This window comes from Osmerus eperlanus, chromosome 1 (assembly GCF_963692335.1).
Source record: "Osmerus eperlanus chromosome 1, fOsmEpe2.1, whole genome shotgun sequence".
Lineage (NCBI taxonomy): Eukaryota > Metazoa > Chordata > Actinopteri > Osmeriformes > Osmeridae > Osmerus > Osmerus eperlanus.
Window position 1 is genome coordinate 21376482 of NC_085018.1, and position 20636 is coordinate 21397117.

At 43.2% G+C, this 20636-nt stretch overlaps 1 protein-coding gene across 2 annotated transcripts; it reads right to left on the reverse strand.

Moving 5' to 3' along the window:
- Nucleotides 1–160: 160 nt before the first annotated feature.
- On the reverse strand, nucleotides 161–19616 carry synpra (synaptoporin a). Of its 2 annotated transcripts, XM_062469960.1 has the most exons (6): nucleotides 19491–19616; nucleotides 19280–19345; nucleotides 4853–4977; nucleotides 2738–2936; nucleotides 2271–2462; nucleotides 161–1570 (listed from the first exon to the last, which is right to left on the reverse strand). In XM_062469960.1, exons 1-6 carry the CDS (start codon nucleotides 19506–19508, stop codon nucleotides 1313–1315), a joined length of 858 nt encoding a protein of 285 aa, XP_062325944.1. In that variant the 5' UTR covers nucleotides 19509–19616; the 3' UTR covers nucleotides 161–1312. The 2 variants fall into 2 exon arrangements, with proteins under 2 accessions (XP_062325944.1, XP_062325953.1); XM_062469969.1 differs by lacking the exons at nucleotides 19280–19345; nucleotides 19491–19616 and adding an exon at nucleotides 7337–7552.
- Between the last annotated feature and the right edge of the window lie 1020 nt (nucleotides 19617–20636).

The following is a 20636-nucleotide window of genomic DNA, read 5'->3' on the forward strand; positions in this document are numbered from 1 at the left end:
TCAGGTGTAAACAGCCACACACCACTGGTATTTGTGGTGATTTGCAACACCTTTTTCAACTTTATTCAAATATCTTCCACACTCAGTAATCATGGATATGCAATACAATAAAATTGCCATTATAATGTAACAGTGACACAATAGTGACAGTGACTCTATTTATTTATTTACCTGGGTAATGCAAGCCACATGCTTTGGAGTTCAAGACACAGGGTTGCACAATTCATGAGCATCAATGTTAACAGACATTGATCCATTACATTTTTACTTACATATACTTTCAAAAGTTGTACAAACCTGAATGATTTAATATACAGAGTTGGGAACAGAGAAAACCCAATATGAAGCATGTTCAGTGATGGGTACAGAGCACACATGATCTAGCTCACCCAGGAAAAGAATCTAGCTTCCCTTGGCTCCTGTGCCTGGGCTCTTGTACTTCAATGCACTGTCAGGTTGTGTATGAAATTCATCTCACAGTAGCCTGAGCACGGAACAGAAAAACGATTTTCTGATTTGAAACTTTAGCAGCCATATGTGAACCGAGGACAGACCCTTTATATTTATTAAACATTCATTCAACATAAACCACCAACCAACAAAAGGACAAGGATTTGTCTTCCCATGTGCAATTAAATGTTTCTTGAATTAATACTAAATGGGAATGCTCTGGTATCAAACTGGGTTGTTTGTTAAAAAAAAGTTATTTTTAAAAGAAAATACACAAGGACAGAGTGGAATAACAAACTTTCAATTAAGAGATCAAATTCTGTCAATTTAGTTTCATTAGGAGGTGCACACACAGCCATAGGTACACACAGCACAACTTCATGCACTTAGTCAACACTTTATAAGAATACAAATGCAGACCACATTTTGTCCTTCCCCAACAGTGAGACCAGTCTGAAACTTTATGAACAGATGGTAGCTTAGCACCAAGCACAGAAACAAACAGAAACATAGCAGGCAAGCAATACAACATTAAGTAAAACAGAATATGAATAAAACAGAACTGAGGACTACCGTATGTCTATTCTTTTGTACAATACTCATCACGACTGCACCAGTTGACGACTGCATCATTTAACAAATCACTTCCTTTGTCACCAGAATATCGCTACCTATGAACTGCATGTTTGGACACACAAAGATAATCTTTTTGCACAAACATTACACCAATAATATAATATATCAGAAGTTCAAACTGATTAACCCCTTGTCCCGTTTCCACTTCTTTTCACGTTAACACCTCTATTATCTCTTTATTGAACTTGCCCTTACAGAAAGGAGTGGTGCCAATCAAAATGCACGGCTACATTTGATTGGAGTAGGAGGTGGGACCGCCCACCTGGCTGTATTCTGATGCCTGCTCCAAATCCCCCTGACCACTGTAGCTTCCTCCTGATTGGTCGAAGCTGCCCTGGTTATAGGACTGCTGGTTACAGGTCCCCGTCTGTTTCTCTGATGCTCCGCCAGGGTACCTCACTGCGCCCCCCTTGTGCCAGCCGGTCTCCTTAAAGACAAACCAGATGTTTCCTGCCCAAAGCACGAAGTTTAGGAAGCCAAAGACCTGGGTAAGAGGATATTGACAACAATTAAAGATGAACAAAATTTCAGGTGAAAATGAGATAATCCACAGGGTTTCCTGCAGATGTGTTAGTTAAGGAGTTAGGGTGAGGTTTAGGGTGAGGTTTAGGGTGAGGTTTAGGGTGAGGTTTAGGGTGAGGTTTAGGGTGAGGGTTAGGGTGAGGTTTAGGGTGAGGTTTAGGGTGAGGTTTAGGGTGAGGGTTAGGGTGAGGGTTAGGGTGAGGTTAAGGGTGAGGTTTAGGGTGAGGTTTAGGGTGAGGTTTAGGGTGAGGTTTAGGGTGAGGGTTAGGGTGAGGTTTAGGGTGAGGTTTAGGGTGAGGTTTAGGGTGAGGTTTAGGGTGAGGTTTGCCTGCGGACCGGGGGGGGGGATTAAAAGGGAGAAAACAGGACAAAGTAACACGGCGGATGTCGCTCATAATTTTTTTTATGAGCGTTTTTTTTTTATTCATTTTTTTACAACGTAGTTAAGGCGGCAGGCGTGTGTTGCTTAGGCGGCCGCCTTAACTGCAAAGTGCTGCGGGAAACCCTGATCCAATAAGCGCTCTACATCTGAACCTGTCTAAACAATTTTTGGGGCCAAATTGCATCATTGCGAAAATGACCTTTTGTCTTGCTCTTTCTTTATTAGAGCAGATGTGTGTGTGTGTGTACATGTTTGCTGTTGTGTGTGTGGCTGAGCTTACCACTGAGGTGTTGAGGCCTGACCAGCGAGGGCCTTGCACCGAGCCACACTTGTTGGTCATGACCTTACAGGCGGACATGAGGTCCTGCACCTCATCGGGGTCTGTGGCCACCTTCACGTCCGACAGCGCCTTGGCCCAGGCTGACGAGCTCACCAGCCACATGAAGGAGAACACCACCGTCACCACAAAGTCCTGGATGGGTTGGACAGAACACAGGCAGACTGGGTGAGTGCTGATTGGAGCAAAGTGGGCTGACATTTACTTAATTACACACATTACATTTTACATAGAATTTTGCAGACACTTTCATCCAAAGTGACACATTTTGCATGTAAATGATACAACAGCTTCTATGTAGCAGAGAGTAAGTAATAGCAAATAGTCTGTTCTAGAGTCTGTACTGCTTCCACTGGCAGATGATTGACACCAGAGAATGTTTATCTTAAGGTCAAAGGTGAAATACTGACAATGAGGGGTCCTCTGTTGTTCTCACGGTACTTGTTCTGGAAGAAGATGTAGACGACGGTGGCCATGAGGGAGTACAGGAAGGAGAAGACCGCAATGGTGACAAAGAACTCTGCGGAGGAGGAGAAGTCTCCGATGAGGAAGAGGCGCTCCCGTCTCATCCCCTCACACAGGGGCGCCTCGAACCATACCTGGTGTAACCTGCCAGAGGGGACGAGTGTCAGGTTCTGCACTGATGCAGACATTCTCTCTCTCTGAGAGAACCTGATCAGGTTCATTTCTCTCTCTCTCTCTCTCTCTCTCTCTCTCTCTCTCTCTCTCTCTCTCTCTCTCTCTCTCTCTCTCTCTCTCTCTCTCTCTCTCTCTCTCTCTCTCTCTCTCTCTCTCTCTCTCTCTCTCTCTCTCTCTCATTATCTCTCTCTCTCTCTCTCTCGCTCTCTCTCTCTCTCTCTCTCTCTCTCATTATCTCTCTCTCTCTCATTCTCTCTCTCTCTTTCTCTCGCAATTCAATTCAATTCAGTTCAATTCAATTGGCTTTATTAGCATTAAGAAACAAATGTTCATATTTCCAAAGCAACGGTGGAACCACAGAAACAGTACTCATACCATTACTATGGACGTCGGTATACTATTAATGTTACCAAATAATCCAATAACAACCAAACATGGCAAATTCAGTTGAAAGATTAAAGCAGGATAACTTTAACATAACCTTAAGATTGATTAATATATATATCTATACATATATACACACATACACATCAGTCAGTCTCACACAGTATATGTTGTGTGTGTGCTTTGTGTGTGTGCTTTGTGTGTCTAGGTCACTCCCTGTCTCTCAGGTTGTGGGATATTGATACATAATGGGCAGCAAGGTGTGCCCTGTCTCCTTCTTCTGGGAGGATTTTTACCTTTGAGAGGTCACTAAGACCTTTGAAATCTGAGATTACAGAGTGGAATTTGTTACAGTAACCATTTCTTATATCACTGAATGTTTCACATTGTAGGAGGAAGTGCATCTCTGTCTCAACCTCACCTGTCGAACAGTGACCACATATTCTGTTTTCTTTTGGTTGCCATGATTTTTTGTGTTGTCCTGTTTCAATTGACAATTGGTGGTCACTGAGCCTGTACTTGGTTAGGATCTGTCTCTGCTTTCTATCTGACAGTAGAGAGATATTCTGCCATTTTATAATATCTTTTTAAGGCTAGATGATATTGTAATCGACTTTGGCTTTTAGTTTCTTCTTTCCAATGTTCCAGGTAGGTTTCTTTACATTGTGTTAGAATTTGGTTTACTCTGGTGTTTGGAAAGCAGTGTTGGTGTGAGACTGGTCAGGGTGTTTCTGAGTGGGGGCAGTGAGTCTCAGCACCAACTGACATAGGGGACTCTTATCTGGGTTCAGCTCTTGGGTTTGGAGGGCTTTGGAATGGAAGGTGTCTAGAGGACTGGATTTAAGGTGATTAAAGAAATGTAGTGCTCTCTTTTGGATATTAATTATCATTGGGTATCTGCCTAATTCTGCTCTACATGCATTTGTTGGTGCTTTTCTGTGAACATGTAAGATATATCTGCAGAATTCTGCATGTAGATATTCTGTTGGGTGTTTGTCCCAGCGGGTATAGCTATGATGACTGAGTGGACCCCATACTTCACTACCATACAGTGCAATAGGCTGGATCACACTTTAAATATTTTGAGCCAGATTTTAATTGGAATTTGCAAATTATAAAATGTTCTCCTAATTGCATTTAGGGCTCTTCAAGCTTTTTCTTTTAGTTCATTCACTGCCATGTTGAAACTCCCTGATGCTGTTATGGTTAAACCAAGGTAGTTATAACTCATAGTATGTTCAATTACATTTATTTATAATAAATTTGTATTTCTCTCTACCTCTCCGAATCCCACACACACACATACAACTTTTGCCAATACCTTTCAATAGCAATTAATGTGTTCATTTAGCAAACGAAAAGCAAGTACAAGAAATCTAATGAGTTTTTTAGCTAACCTAGCCTTTTCTATCCACATGCAGATACACAGCTGAATTCGGTACTACGTAATACAAAATATTATACAGACACTGGGATCAAGAAGGGTTCTTTGCTTGTCAGACCTGAAAGGATAGCCAAAGTCAATGGCGATGCTGAGGTTGCTGTTGGTCCTCTCCATGCAGTCCACACTAACCCGCAGCTGCCCAGTGTAACCACCACATGTTGCAAACGCAAAGATAGCAAAAAGCTGTGGAAGGACACAAAATAAGGAAACATGGCAAAATGTCTGATGTCAGTCAGGTGTCAGTAAACTGCATGTGACAGAATGAGGCACCTGAGTTTCTGTCCCTGACATGAACTGAAAGATTTTCTCAGTCAAATCATTGTGTGTGTGTAGTTTATGTACTGCTCAGAGTTAGTCTTGCAGCATCTGATGTGGTATCTATGGTGGATGGGAACACACACAAACACATTTACATACTGTATAAGCAGAAACACCTACACACACACCTACACACACACACACAAACACACATACACACCCACGTACACACACACACAGCAACGCAAACCTCTAAGCATGTCTTGAAAAGATACATCTTCAAAGATTTACTTAATTTGAGTATGTAAATATCTACCTTTGTCCAGCTCAACAGACTCAACTCAACAGACTGTTACTCTGACCTCAAAAGTGTGAATGTGGATTAAAGTTGTTGAACACCAAACAGGCCTAGGGAGACTCAATTATGTTCTAACCATAGACAAGACAAGGCATAGTAAAAAGCTAATTACAGTCAACACCGCATGAACCATCTGATTATTTGGGCAGTTGGAGGAGGCGTTATTGTGATTGCTTAGGGCACAACAAACAGAGATTAGCCCACACACAATGGATTAATTTTCCCAGTTATTTCCTATCCATTAAATTTCCGCAGTGACTGTTAAGTAAGCGAAAACATAAACACCAAGCTACTTGCTGTAATCCTGCCTGAAGTAGGATCAGTCTCTAATAAAACTGTCCACACAGGGAAGGAATTTTCACAAACTGTTGTGTGGCACACAGAATGGTGTAACAGCCTTTCTGCCTGTTTCCCAGCCCGTTTCCCTGCTTGTCAGTCTACCTGCCTGCATGCCTGCCTGGCTGCCTGCCTGCCTGTCGGTTTGTCTGTCTATCCATCTGACTGCAAGAATAGTCTGAGTTGACACCCACAGCCTCGCCTACATTTAAGGAATGGAGAAAAAAGAAACTCCAGTTTTGGCCTCGGTGGGATACTCAATAGCCTCATGCTGAAAGGTTAGGGCATTCACTGCTCGCCTGTAGAGGACATATCGAACGTATGGTTATGTGGAGACCGAGAGCAGAGGAGTAAGGTCTTAACACCTTTGAGAATTAGATTTTTTTTCTGAAAGAGAATTACTTTTTTTGCCTGTGACTCGGACATCAATGCTCATGTATTAAACGATAATGTGAGCACACACATCAATTCACCATAGGCACTACTGCTGGTAGTGATGTAATCACAAAATAAAACTGTGCCACTTTTTGAAAACACATCTGAACGCCATGTGGGGGAGGTATGAAGCCAGCAGGCATTATATGGAGGTGCATTGACTCACTCTACCGTATAAAACACAGAACTGGAATTGCTGCTTTTATTGAACCAGAATCCCAGAGAGATTGTTGCAGTCATCCACCCAAAGCACCAGTCAGTTGAGCCGGTGGCTAGATAGGGAGGCCGGTGTCCCAATGACTCAGACAGACATGTTCCTCTGGTGTCAGGTGACCTCATCATCATGCTGACTCTGAATCATTCCTGGACATTATTATTCTGTTGCTCCAGGAATACTTACAATACAGCCTCACACTCTCCTACAGGTGTCCGTAAAGACCCTAGACATGTCTGAGAAATGAAAACTACCTTCCTACACATACACAGGCACACAGGCATGCACTCACACATGCACGCGCCCAAGCACGTGAGCACACAAGTGTCTGCAGGCCTTTGTTCTGTCCTCACAGACTGTGTTGACTAGAATCTATCTATAGAGATCTAGAAATAATTATCATGCAGCTAGACCAGCTACATTGCCAGACACACTTAGAATCATAGTGATGGGCACCGCTCATGCCCACATACTCCAACACATCCCTACATCCACTGCCAGTAGGATATGAATGGTCATCATTAACAGAGGGATTTGGTTGCGCAATATTTTGTTACTGCACCTACTTACTGTCATCACAAATTGTGTTCAAGGATGAGAAGTCATTTTAGCCAAGATATTCACAGATACATAAAAAGGGGGATGACAGGAAAGAGAGGAAGAGAAAAAGAGGGAGAGAGAATGGAAGAAGAAAAGACAACTTCACTCAAGAGTGTTTCTTCTTGAGCATATTAGTGATCGCTTTCCAATGCATCATACCTGACCAACTTCAACAACCGCAATTCACTACACTGACTATCGATGATTAGGCAAAGAGCACTCAAAATAGTACTTTTCAGCTTCACTGAAAAACTGTCGGTGGGATTATTTCAGCAATGCTTTCAAATCTTGATCACATTCAATACACTGCAGTATGTTCATTGAAAAAAAAGTGAACTTACCGGAGCAAATATAACCATACACATTTAAAAAAGAGAAAAAATAATCCAGTTTTGTTAGATAACACTGTTTCTGGTAGATCTCTCTCCCATCCTGATAATGAAGCCGAGGGAAGAAGATGCTCTCCAAAGCCTGAACATCAGTTTGTGTGTGTGTTTGTGAGTCTACCTCTCTCTCGCTCTCTCGCTCTCTACCTCCCAGTCTCCTTTTCCCCCACCCTCCTTCCCACCGTAAAACAAAGACCACAGAGAGGGAGATGTGATTCTGAAAGGATGCTACGACAATGGACAAATTCAAGGATCATGTTCTTTGGTACACACATTCTCCAGTTACCACTAGAAAAAACAGTAAAATCATAATGAAACAGACGTGAGAATACACACACATATCTGCACATTCACACAAACAAAAACTGCTCTTCTGACACATATAATGCCCTTAACTATCTACAAATCTAGTTGAATGTACAGCCATATACCAGACTGTACCAGGTTATGACAGAGCACACAACATTACATTATTTACCAGCCTACTGAATCACAATCCCTGAAAAACACCACAAACTGGTATTTTAAGGAACTTACCTGTCAATGTGAACTAAACCAGACAACATCCCCAAAAAAACACTGGTCTACGAAAGTTGGTTGGTCTGCTACTCTGAAGCTAACACAATATCAATTCTATGAATGAAATTAGATGAGTAATGGCATTGTAAGACAGCTTTGGAAGGATATTGTCATCAGGCTCTGAAATGTTGGATTTAACAAATCCACAAGGCCAACATGGAAACCCAATTCCTCCGAGCTGCTATTCGATAAGTTGTAATTTTTTCTTACACCCACACAGGCCTTTAAATCTAGTCAGTGTCTAGGGCCAGAGACACACACCATAAGCCATAGGCAGCAACGTTGATTAAGTGCTCCCAAGGTCCCAACCACACTAGTAAACTAGTATTCATGCTCTGACACTGTTTGAATGTTCCAGTTGTCAAAGAGTTGTCAAATAAGCAATCAGTTGTTTAAACAGAAAGGACAAGTTTCTTAGACAGAAACATCAGTCCTATTGTTGTCCCATTGTAGAGGACTTCAGAAGACATTACATTTAGTCATTTAGCAGACACTCTTATCCAGAGCGACTTATAGTAAGTACAGGGACATCCTCCCCGAGGCAAGTAGGGTGACGTGCCTTGCCCAAGGACACAATCATTTCGCACGGCCGGGAATCGAACCAACAACCTTCTGTTTCATAGCCCGACTCCCTAACCGCTCAGCCATCTGACCCCCTCAGAAGACGGCCCTGTGTACAGTGTACAATGTTGGGTTTGCATAAAAAAGAACAGAGAAAGTTCTAGTTGCAACTTGTGTTGCCTCTGAGGCTGGAGTTAATGGTGTATTACTGATACTACCTGAGAGTATCTGCAGAAGTCAGTGGATAGAGACAAGCATTGCTGCAGTTAAATATCGCAGAGCTCCCTACTTCCAAAAAGAGAATACAAACAAAGTTTCTGCAACAGCAATGATCAATGAGCATTCCAAAGTGAAAACACTGAGTTTAAATCCCATTGAAACATATAATTTATATAAACAACAAACACATAAAGGTGAAAGAATCGTGGCTTGAATGAGCCATGTTGGTCTTTCCCCAGAGAAGTAATACATTCACACTCTCAAACACACTGTTAGTGCATCTCAAGATGTTGACAGGAAAACCTTTGTCAGCTTTAATGAGACTTTTGAACGATGCCCCTGTGGTCTCCAGCACAGAGCCGTGTCCTCCCTCAAGGATGAGTTAGATAGACTCCAAACTCAGCTGTCATCGTCCTCCTTAATCAGGGTGGAGACCTGACCCCCGGAAGGTTTAGACAGGCCTCCAACCCACTGAAAAAACACTATCACATAGTGAGCGGGAGGAGAGCCTGTCTGCAGGGAACCATCACTAACCCGTTAAGGAGTAGCGTCACACATATGTGATTCTGAACATTCCAACCGACTATTTTCCGATAGACAAAAACTATATGACAAACGCTATAGTATGGCTTCAAAATTTACAATTAGGAGGCTAACAAGTAACACTAGCAGGTAGTAGCATTGCTACGAGTATTATGCTAGGTTGCTAGGTAACGGAAGCTAACTAAAACTAGCTAGCTTCCGTTTTGGAAAAATAACTCACTCCTTTAAAGGAGCAGTGGGGCCAGGCGGATCTACCAGTGTGACACCAGGACCCATACAACGCACAGGATAATGGACAATACTGCTAGTAGTATCTGCAGGAGAGATGTCCCATGTGGTGGGAAACATTGAAAGCATAGCTCCCCCATGTACCTACCCTAATCGAAGATCAGTTCCCCCTATACCTTGCCATTCCTCTCAAACAGGATATCAGATCTTCGTTTGGTGGTTTAACACAGCTAACCTACATCAAGGGCATCTGTTGCTCACTCCATCCGACTGCAGGCAGCAGCTTCCTGGCTCCCCCAATAACGACGTGTCAGTTGTTCAGACATAGAGACTGGGAGGGTTGCTCTGCTGCACGTACTTGATGCTCTGGATTGAAAGACTCTGACATCTATCTACTACAAACCCACTCGGTACGGAGCCGTATTCTAAGGAGACATCATTAATGTGCTAGATCAAGGAGTGGTGTAGGAGTTGCGCTGAAACTTTTGAGTGTAAGCCAGAACTTCTAGATTGCCCTCCTTAACCTCTTCAGCTCCAGGGGAGTGTTTAGCACGGTCACTGTCTCAAGATCTGGATACATGTCCCTTGCTGCTCGTCGGCCATGTTGCTGTTCTGAGTTCATAGTCTCAGTTGATGGAAGAGAAGAAAAAAAAACAGGATATTGACACTTTACACTTTAAGAATGTTTGCTCAATTTATTTAATTTATCAAGCCCTTGCCACTGGCTTATCCACAATGAGAGCAAAAGTGCTGTAGAGCTCCCTTCCCAATTGTAGTCCTTCTCTCTGTCTCTCAGCACACACCATCTTCTACTGATGAAGAAAATGTTTTGTCCGTCTCTTCATAAACGGAGTGACTAAGTTCAGTTGAGTTCTGGATTTTAATACGTATTTATCAATCTGCAGATTGGGAGAGAAAACCAGACCTCTGACAATAAATGAAAACACAACACCAGGCTTAGGTCTCAATCATGTCTCTCTCAGCTCTGAAAGCCGGAGGACCATCTTTTATAGGGCACAGGAATGTAAACATAGATAGTGACAGTCAGGCAGTAATGACCTTACAACAGTCTCAGAGGAAGAGATTCACAGCTCCCAACACATGACCACTCAGACTAGAGAGATCATAGTTAGCGCTCTCCTTGTAGTCATGACAAAGGACGTTTACCCAGTACTTTCTCCTGATCACGAACATCTATTAACCCTGACACATAGACACAATCTACTCTTATTAATAGCAAGCTTACATGAGAACATACTAACTAGTATCCAATGACTAGTTATATTGATTAGTGAATAATGTAAGCACACCGGAAATCGCAATTTCTTCCACACTACCCTCCATATTCATTCCCTCCAAGTCCATTTTCCATATAAAGCTCTTAGCCTACAGGCTGCTCAAAACGCTGATAACCATAATCAGAGCTGACACCTAGTTAGCATGCAGCTTCGGTCCAACATTACACGCAGCTGGGCGGCTGGCTTGCCAACAGAAGGGGAAAATATGCTTTGATTTCAATAACTCTCTACTCCTGAAGAGGCTAATTCAATATGGTCGACCATTAACAGATTATTCAGGCTGACCTCAGCCAGGGAACGTGTGTGTGAGCAGAAGTGTGAACATGCAGTCACACACATGTACACTGCTTCTGTTATGTACATGTACACCATAATCATCTTCAGGGAACATGTAGGCCTACAGTACGTAAGAGTGAGCACTGCATGTCTGAGAGAAATAACCTTTCCCAATGTGTTCCTCATATGAGGTGGAATAAATGAACCTTATCGGAACAATTAGATATTGATCCCTCCATGTTAGCACCATCACACAGGTCTTATCTTGCAACTAAATGTGCCCGTCACATTCTGGCGTACTATTCCCTAACATTAGGAATGAGATACCTTGTTTCCCTTGTTTCTGAGCGAGCAGTTCTAAATGGAGGTATTTTCCCACAGACCACCACAGGCCCTCTGAAACAGGGCCTCATATCAGTTTCAACAGGATGGAAGATACAGGACAAAGGAAGATTATTTCTATCCCAAAGATCGTTTTTCTCAACATCCATAAAAATCGGTCACATCGCTGCTGTTGGTTCGTGTCCTCACATTGACCGTTTTATAATGATAATAGAAAATCATACAGCTCTTCTCACCCCATTAAACAGGTTTCACCCCATTAAACGACACCCACTGCAGGGGCTCGTCTACGCAATGAGGTGAAACATTGATCATTTCCAAATCATTCAGAATTTCAGTCCATAAATGAGGGTACAACCCATCATGTAGTGCTTGCCCTAACTGGCCAGAATTTCTTATTTAAATCATTGTAACAATCCCTGAGACCAGAAATATATTTTAAACATTATTTTTTTCTTCCATCTACTTGAAGTGTAGTGCTAAACTGACATGAATTTGAAGTGCAGTGGCTGCTAAATATACAATCCTGAAGCAAACTGAGGGAAATGTTTTGGTGGAGAGTAAAATCATCAGAATAATGCTACACTTATTATCCTGTAAAATACTTCTAGTGTATTATTTAATGTTACTCATTTACTGTTAATTGACAAACAAGATAGGGGTTCGACTAACACAGTTGGTCTCTGCCACCTTGTGGTCATATAAGAGAATGAAAGAACCAAGAGTGAGAAGATACTTCCTCACTGACACACACAGCAGCCTCTCTGAACGACTAGTGTAGCAATAGACTAGTAGACTGAGAGGCTGGTTCTGGCTGGGTAGCAGCAGTGTATAGTGGGTAGATTGACAGGCTGGTTCTGGCTGGGTAGCAGCAGTGTATAGTGGGTAGATTGACAGGCTGGTTCTGGCTGGGTAGCAGCAGTGTATAGTGGGTAGATTGACAGGCTGGTTCTGGCTGGGTAGCAGCAGTGTATAGTGGGTAGATTGACAGGCTGGTTCTGGCTGGGTAGCAGCAGTGTATAGTGGGTAGATTGACAGGCTGGTTCTGGCTGGGTAGCAGCAGTGTATAGTGGGTAGATTGACAGGCTGGTTCTGGCTGGGTAGCAGCAGTGTATAGTGGGTAGACTGACAGGCTGGTTCTATCTAGATAGCAGTCGTGTATCAGAGCCAGTGGGTGGAGAGTGGTAATGGAGCTCTAATTGGTTCCTGGTTCCTGGCTGAGACTGCCTTATCTCATCTCCCCCAATAATGAACAAGTTTCTCACAGCAATCCACCCCCTGCTTCTTGAAGGTTGTGTGTGTGTGAGTTTTGTTCGTGCACGTGGGTTGTGTGTGTGTTTGCATGCATGTGTCTGTATGACAATTTTTCGGAATCATGAGCATGTAACTGAAGAATCCCACTCGCATGGCATCAGTGTACAATTAATTCATATGATGTTAGCAACAACTTAAACAAGACATAGCATTCTTCAAGACTCTAGTCCGACGTTTTCACAAACGTTGGACTATGGGAGAATATGTAGCGTGCAAGAGGATAAGTAACTGTAAAAACCCACAATCAGGCCTTCACCATCAGCCCTGTACGAGTCTAGCACTACTACTCCTCTTCTGCTCTCCTTCTGTCTCTCTGTCAGCTCCGGCTCTCCTGGTCCTGGGCTCCATATGTCTGCTAGCTGATGTGGAATGTTCTGGCTGCTCCCTGGGGTGGTGTAACAACGGAGGAGGACAGGCTGTGTCGAACACAGACATGTAGAATGCTAGGCATCTAGAATGCTAGGCAGCTAGAATGCTAGGTTGCTAGGCTGCTTGGCTGCTAAGCTAAGCTGAGGTAAACATGAGAAGGCTTTGCAAGCCTGAGTCACAATCAAAACAAGGATAAAACATATAAACTCTATTAAATTAAGTGCTACAGTAGGCTATACTGTATGTTTACAGTTTGCCAAGCACAAATATAAAACATATCTGCTTTTAAGAGCTTTCAACTATTGCGATATTGCATTTGCAATTGAAATGACAGCAGTCACTTTGAGTGGTATTTCTCAGAAGCAAACACAGACATGCACAGAGGCATTTAGTAAACAGACTGATATGCAAATGAATTCCCGTGCTAAGTCACATGCATCCAAAATCACATAATTCCACACCTACTTTAACATGCATATACAGAGACATACAGAGAGAGAGAGAGAGAGAGAGAGAGAGAGAGAGAGAGAGAGAGAGAGAGAGAGAGAGAGAGAGAGAGAGAGAGAGAGAGAGAGAGAGAAAGCATCCTAACCCTTCATTATTAGAAATCTCTCTCCATCCTCCCTCTCTCCACCCCCCCTCTCCCTCTCTCCATCCCCCTCTCCTCCTCTCTCACCCTCTGTTTTTCTCTCCTCTCCCCCCCCCACTGTTTTGCCACCCTCTCCCTGTCCTCCTCTCTCTCCTGCAGCTGCCTCCTCTCCCTATGATTTGCGGAGGTTTAGCCCTCTGGTTTCTGGCGGAGGTCTTTGAACAGGCGAGCGTGGCATTGTGGAGGGGAATGTGAGCTAAGCCCCACGCCCCTGAGTGTTTATCAGCCTCTCCCAGCTGGGCTCCTGGGGGCGGAGGGGGGGAGAGGAGAAGGGACACAGGCTGGGTTGGAGGCATGGATATACTGTAGGCTGCTATGGAGCCTGGTCATGATACTGGGAGGAAGGCTGGTCTGGTAGAGGTGGCTGCTGGCATGGAAGCTAGGGTGTGATGGGAGCAGGGATAAATGTGCTGGAGGTCAGGAAAGAAGATGACAAAGATGGCGTGGAGAAAGTAATATCCAGAACCGTGGTGATACAACTAGGGCTGATTGATCTCATTGGAAGATGAGAAACAAGGGGTTGAATAAATCCATCATGCTTCAAGCTAAAATAGTTCAATTATCCAGCCAATCATATGCTAGTGGGCCTGGCCATCAACACTATAAGAAACATGAGAATTGCAAAGAAAGAAATCAGAAGATATCAAATGGTATATAAGAAAAGATAGAAAGCATAGATGGAAAATGGAAGTTAAGAAAGAATGAGGGAAGGATGAAAGGCATGGAGGAGTCTCAGAACGAACGAGGAGTCAGGACAGAGCGAGAGCGGAGAAGGGGAGGAGAGAGCGAAGCTGACGACTTCAGACGCCGCATTCATCCTCGGAGCCCCACCGACAAGCTCAAAACGTCCTGCAATCAAAGCACTGATCAACGACACACTTACCGTTCGCCCAGGCAGCAAGGACTGGGCCACCTGCTCTATTCAAGACATCACATCTCAGTGTGAAGAGACTGCGCCTTGAGGGAATAGACTCCCCCCTCCGCCTTTCCCTCCCCCAAATACCACCACCACCACTGCCTGTGAGAAATCTAGGACAGTCTTTATCAAGAGGCAGAGCATCAAGAAGTCAGGTGGCTGAGCGGTTAGGGAATCGGGCTAGTAATCAGAAGGTTGCCAGATCGATTCCCGGCCGTGCAAAAATGACGTTGTGTCCTTGGGCAAGGCACTTCACCCTACTTGCCTCGGGGGAATGTCCCTGTACTTACTGTAAGTCGCTCTGGATAAGAGCGTCTGCTAAATGACTAAATGTAAATGTACGAACCTCCCTGCAGCTCATTAAATGGTTTGATCCACCATGATAATACCGAGCGTCAAATAAGGGCCCTGGAACCACTGAGTGCTAGTAATGCGACTCAGACTATAAGCCATGAGGTTGGATTCAGCGCTGAACAGGGAGATTCATCCCACTTCCCGCTCGCCTGCTCTCGACGCCCTCTTCAGCCACACACTCCTGCTGAGTGTGTGTGAGTACGTGACACAAATGGTCCCTCTTCAGAACGACCAGTACACAACGCTGTGCATGATCCATACAGCAGTGTTTTCATTCTGTGTGTGTGTGTGTGTTTGTGCAGGCCTGTGTGTGCGCGCGTTTGTATGTGTGTATAGGGTCAAAATATATCTCTCTCCACTCATGCAGAAGCAGTAGTCCCAATCCACAGGCCCCCTCCCCACCCTTCTCACTTCCTCACTGTCCCTCCATCACTGTAACATGACTGAGGCTTACGCCAGCTGCAGAAGTCTACAAAAGCAGCAAACAAAAAGATTAGATTAGAGCAAATTTTCCATAAAAGTGTCAGAATACTCTATATTAGTTACCATTGCCTGGTGGGTGAATACACATTTTTTTAAATTAAATTAAGGTCTGTCTGTGACTACAATTGTATTGAGTAGTCTCTTAATCTGAAAAGGCTTTAAAACCAAATTTTGCACGAAAAGTGTCGAAGTGACATAACTGGGCACAACACGCTCATGTGAACACAGCCTGATCAAGGCTTCGTGGCAACAACACTGCACAATCAGGAGCTCATTTAGTAGTAGCTGATCTCTCTGCGTGGGGAATGCTTCAAGCCCAGCAATGCCTGGACTCTCTCCCCCTCTCTTTCTCTCTCTCTATCTAAGCTTGACTGACCAGCATCAGACAGAAAATCTCCATTTATTTTTGTAACAGTGTTTCTTCGTGCTCTTCTGTGGGGTTTCCATGGCTACTTGGTCAGGTGACCTAGCTGGAGTCCGTCCTTTGCCCTGAGGTGGCTGTCAGAGTGGTTATTCAGCCTTGGCCACCCAACAGGAATATATGATCCGACTGAGTTTGTGTATGTGTGTGTGTGTGTGTGTGATTCTGCATGTGTGTTTATACGAACATTTAAGTTGGCCTCTGCCACCCATCGTAACCACTATGAATTTGTGTGTGTGTGTGTTTATGTGCATGAAAGTGTGCGTTTGGGGTTGAGAAGGGAAAGTATGTAGTAAGTAAGCATTGAGTATGTGTATGTGTTTGAAAGAATAGTAGCCTAATTACATTTGTGCATATGTCACAATTGCCAGTTTACACTTGCACTCTTGCCTCAGGTTGCACAGAGTGAGTTGGGTGACAGCAGTCCGGGGGAGGGGGGTGCCTCTGGTTGGAGATTCAATTAAATTCAACATTTGCATGTGTGCCTCTGCGTGATCAACACCTCAGACAGGGCCGATGAAGCGAAAGAAAGCCGTCTACAGTAGATGCGTTCCCGAGGGACGTCTAATCTCTTTTAACCAATCCTCCTGCTTTAAACAGCTGTGTAATTAACTGGAAGGCCATTTGCTTTCTGCTGCATGACCTCATAGCTATGAGGCTGTTTGGCCCCTCTCCCCCACTCTTCTCACCCCGGACATGGGAGAAGGGCCGAGGACTCTCCTGCAGTGAGATGATGGATTCTTGACATTTTGACCTTGAAGCTCTTGTTCTGTACAGAAGCGCGTTTGACATGCCACAGTTGGGTGAAATAATTGGCTTTTGTCATTCTCAAAAGCATTAGGTGTTCTCAAGTAGGGCTCTGTGTTCATGCTGATCCCACAGGGACACATACACATAACTCATAATTGGCACAAAGGAAAACTGAATCAAAATGAAGGAATTGTAGGACAATACATCACACACACATACACACGTCAGTCAATAACACACACACTCGCACACATATACAGTACAAGCACACACACACATATACTCTCAATTGGTATATTCATGCACAGCTTCTGCATGGGTACCGTGAGGACAGAAGCGTACAGCTGTTTGGAGAATTCTCAGACACTGACACTGTGCCAAAGAGGCCCATGACACACACACACACCAACACACACACACACTGACACACACACACACACTGACACACACACACACCAACACACACACACACCAACACACACACACACACTGACACACACACACACCAACACACACACACACCAACACACACACACACCAACACACACACACTCTTTTTCTATCTATCTGTCTCCTTTTTCTCCAAATAAAAATAAGTAAATGGCAATACAGATCTACACATATCCTTCAACGTCAAAGCATTTGTAAACAAGCTAAACTGACAGCAGCAGTCATCTGTGGGTTTCACAAGGTGTCAGAGCAGGATTACTCTACACAGCCAAGGATGACAGCCAACATGTTTAACATAGATTACTTATGACCCACCGGCATGTCGATTTAATTTATGTCTGTATCTCAGCGAGATGTACCTTCTGTGGGATCATCTTCATGGCAACTAATCTGATTCTGGGGCAGCAGAAAGACAAATGTCTGACAGACAGTGTTCATTCATGGAAATGGCCCTGGGTAGAACAGAGAGGGGGGCCAGCGAGTGACTGACAGCCAAACAAGGAAGCTCCAGACATCTCTTCATCTATGTAGGTCTTACTGAGAGACTTAATAAGTAACTTTTAAACCCATTGCTCTGCTCATGGTCCATCTTAAAATATACTGTACCCCTGTATTTACATGGTTTTATGTGAATTCTGAAGGAATTATAGATCATATCACTTTTACTAACAATGAGACAATTGGACCACATATTGTATGTTCCAAAATGATTTCTTCAATGTCAGATAATCACAGACTGTGACACCCTGAGAATTTCTGTGTACCTACCCGCCACTCATCTCCGAGTACGAAAAGGGTTGTTTTCAGTGAGGGGAAATTATTTTATATTGCAGAGCAGTCAGACATGTTTTACACAACTTCCCATTCTACAAGAATACATGTGTATGTGAACACTCTGTAACTGTGAGCTTCTGAGCAGACCACAGTGTTCTCCATCACCTGTGTCTCAGTCCTCTGACAGGGAGAAGCCTCACCGTGACATTGTTCTGTATCACTGCCTCTGACCCACTGTTACCACCAAATTGTGTGTGTGAGAAAGTGTGTCTTTTTGTGAAATATATGACATGGTTAATGTTCCATGCAAATACCTGACACACACACACACACACACACATGCACACACTCAAACACACTGTGATGTGATAGAGCATGTTGTTATCAAACAAATGGTGCTTTGGATCATCTGCCTGCTTTTTTAGGCTGACCTACAAATATCAAATAAAATCTTCCTCACACCAGGGTGGCTGTCCTACCTTGCAGATCCGCGTCAAAACAAGAAGTTTGTTTAAACGCAATAGACTTTATGGCTAGTATTGCTTAGGTCCCAATATTCCGTTACATGTTAAGCCCACTTGACCACATTACAAACATATTTTTAACTCCCATATGCTTTGCACGCGGTATTTTGTAGCCTGCTGCTCACATCTAACCAAACAATGTAACCCACTTCAAGACACCTACAGCTGACCTGGGGGATGGAAGTAAACACGGTCACATATTCAGAATCGATCAAAATAAAAAAGGTTTGCCAACATCTGATTTAGTCCATCGAGTACTGGTTCTATCGTTCAAAACCCATGCCCTTTATCGGTGTCGAAATCCAAAAAATCAGGGGACAGCTAAATCATATTACAGTGTCTACTAATGCGCATATATGCACATTAAGCTAAATAAATACTAATTGTAGGTTTAAAACAAAAAAATAAATCATGCCCACAGTTCTATCATAAATTAGTTCATTACGTAAACTTGAGCCATTTGGTCACGGTAAAGCGGTTTGTTCACGCACTGATTGATCATGTGCTTGGGACGGTCGCTTTCTGGAGAAAGTGGAATATCTATATTAAAAGCAATGGTTAAATATGGTTTAATCGAGGAGCTAGTTAACCGAATGAATGAAAACTGCAGTCTAATTCTAAAGCACCCTGACCCCTTGGGTATGTGGCATCAAAGGCACAAATATGAAAGCGCACCAAGGTTGAACGCAAAAATGTAAATAGCCTGTAACTACGGAATGCAGAGAACGGCAAAATACAGTCAACGGGAACAAACATATTACCTACTCCATAAATACGAACATAAATACGAATATGAAGTTATTCAAGCAAAAACAAAAAATACTTGGAAATGTGACCCAACTACTTACCCATTCCAAAACGCGAATGAAACCAATAGGTAATTTAAGCACTTGGAATGTCCCGACCGAAACAAGCTAAAAACAAAACAAAAGCAGACATACAAAAACATAGGAGTTATGAAAACATGTTTTAATTTCCACTGTAAACATGCAGACTTGAATTAGTCCACTTAAGCCTTGGGACGTGTAACAGACAATAGTTCATTCACATTAAAAATACCTGATTAGCGGTTTCCATTTCGTGAGAAGTTTTTATGTTGTCTTGATTCGTTTTAGATAAACAAACACCCAAATGATCCCCAACCGATTGATGTCTGCTTCACGCGCGTAACGGGGACTCTCGTCTCTAATTGCCACTCCATACGGAAAAACCCGAGCTCGCATCGCCGTGTTGTAAAATGAAAAGCAGCATAGAGACAGGCAGGGATTGGCTTTACGAAAATGAGCGATTGCTTCATTATTTACAATTGGATAACATTATTTTGTACATTTTCCATTTAAGCTAGACACACATTTTATGCTTCTATAGTTCGTAGTCTCACTATATGCAGTTATGTTTATATATTTGCACTTTTTCTCCATTATTTATTCATGATCAGGCATGCTTGTCGATTTGTGAAACACTTTGTTTCGGTCATACTGCTGTGCGTAAATCCACGTTTACGTTGGATTTTGATTTCACGTCCACAGCATTGTTTATTAACCTATGCTCAGTTGATCTGCCACATCGGCCTCGTGTAGTTTGCCGCAAGTGTTGGCTCTTTCTTTAAGAATGAGGGATTTATTGTATATCCAACACATTACGTAATCATTACATGCACGTGGATGGGCGAGGACTGCCCAAACACCTTACATTAGTCTCAAACATTTAGTCTATAGGTCTTTGATGATGACTTATCAATCGTGCTGCCAGTCAAGATCACTCCACACGCTGATGAGAGAGAGCATCGCGCCTGCGATAGACTTAAGGACACACAGCTTTTGACATTATTTAATCAACTCCACGTTTCTTATTAAATGTAGGTACCAGCTGAAAAGTCTCCAGTTGCACAAGGTAAATCCGTCCAAACATTAATGAGATAGCCCAGCGCACATGGCCAAATAGAAATGTAACTGACAGTTACGTAATGTGAAGCGTAAATGTCACGACTTTTCTGAACTGATGTTGACGCCACAGGCCGGTGTAAACATTCTGGTGAAAACAGATTTAGCCTCGGTAGATTTATCAAAACATTGATTGTGTCTTCTAATGTGAAGCACGCGTTTTTAGTTGATCTTTCTTTGTTGATCTAATGATCACTCGCTTTGCAAATGTCATTTCTAGCCAGCCCGCTGGAGGTTCTTGAGCAATTTGTCATGTAATTAG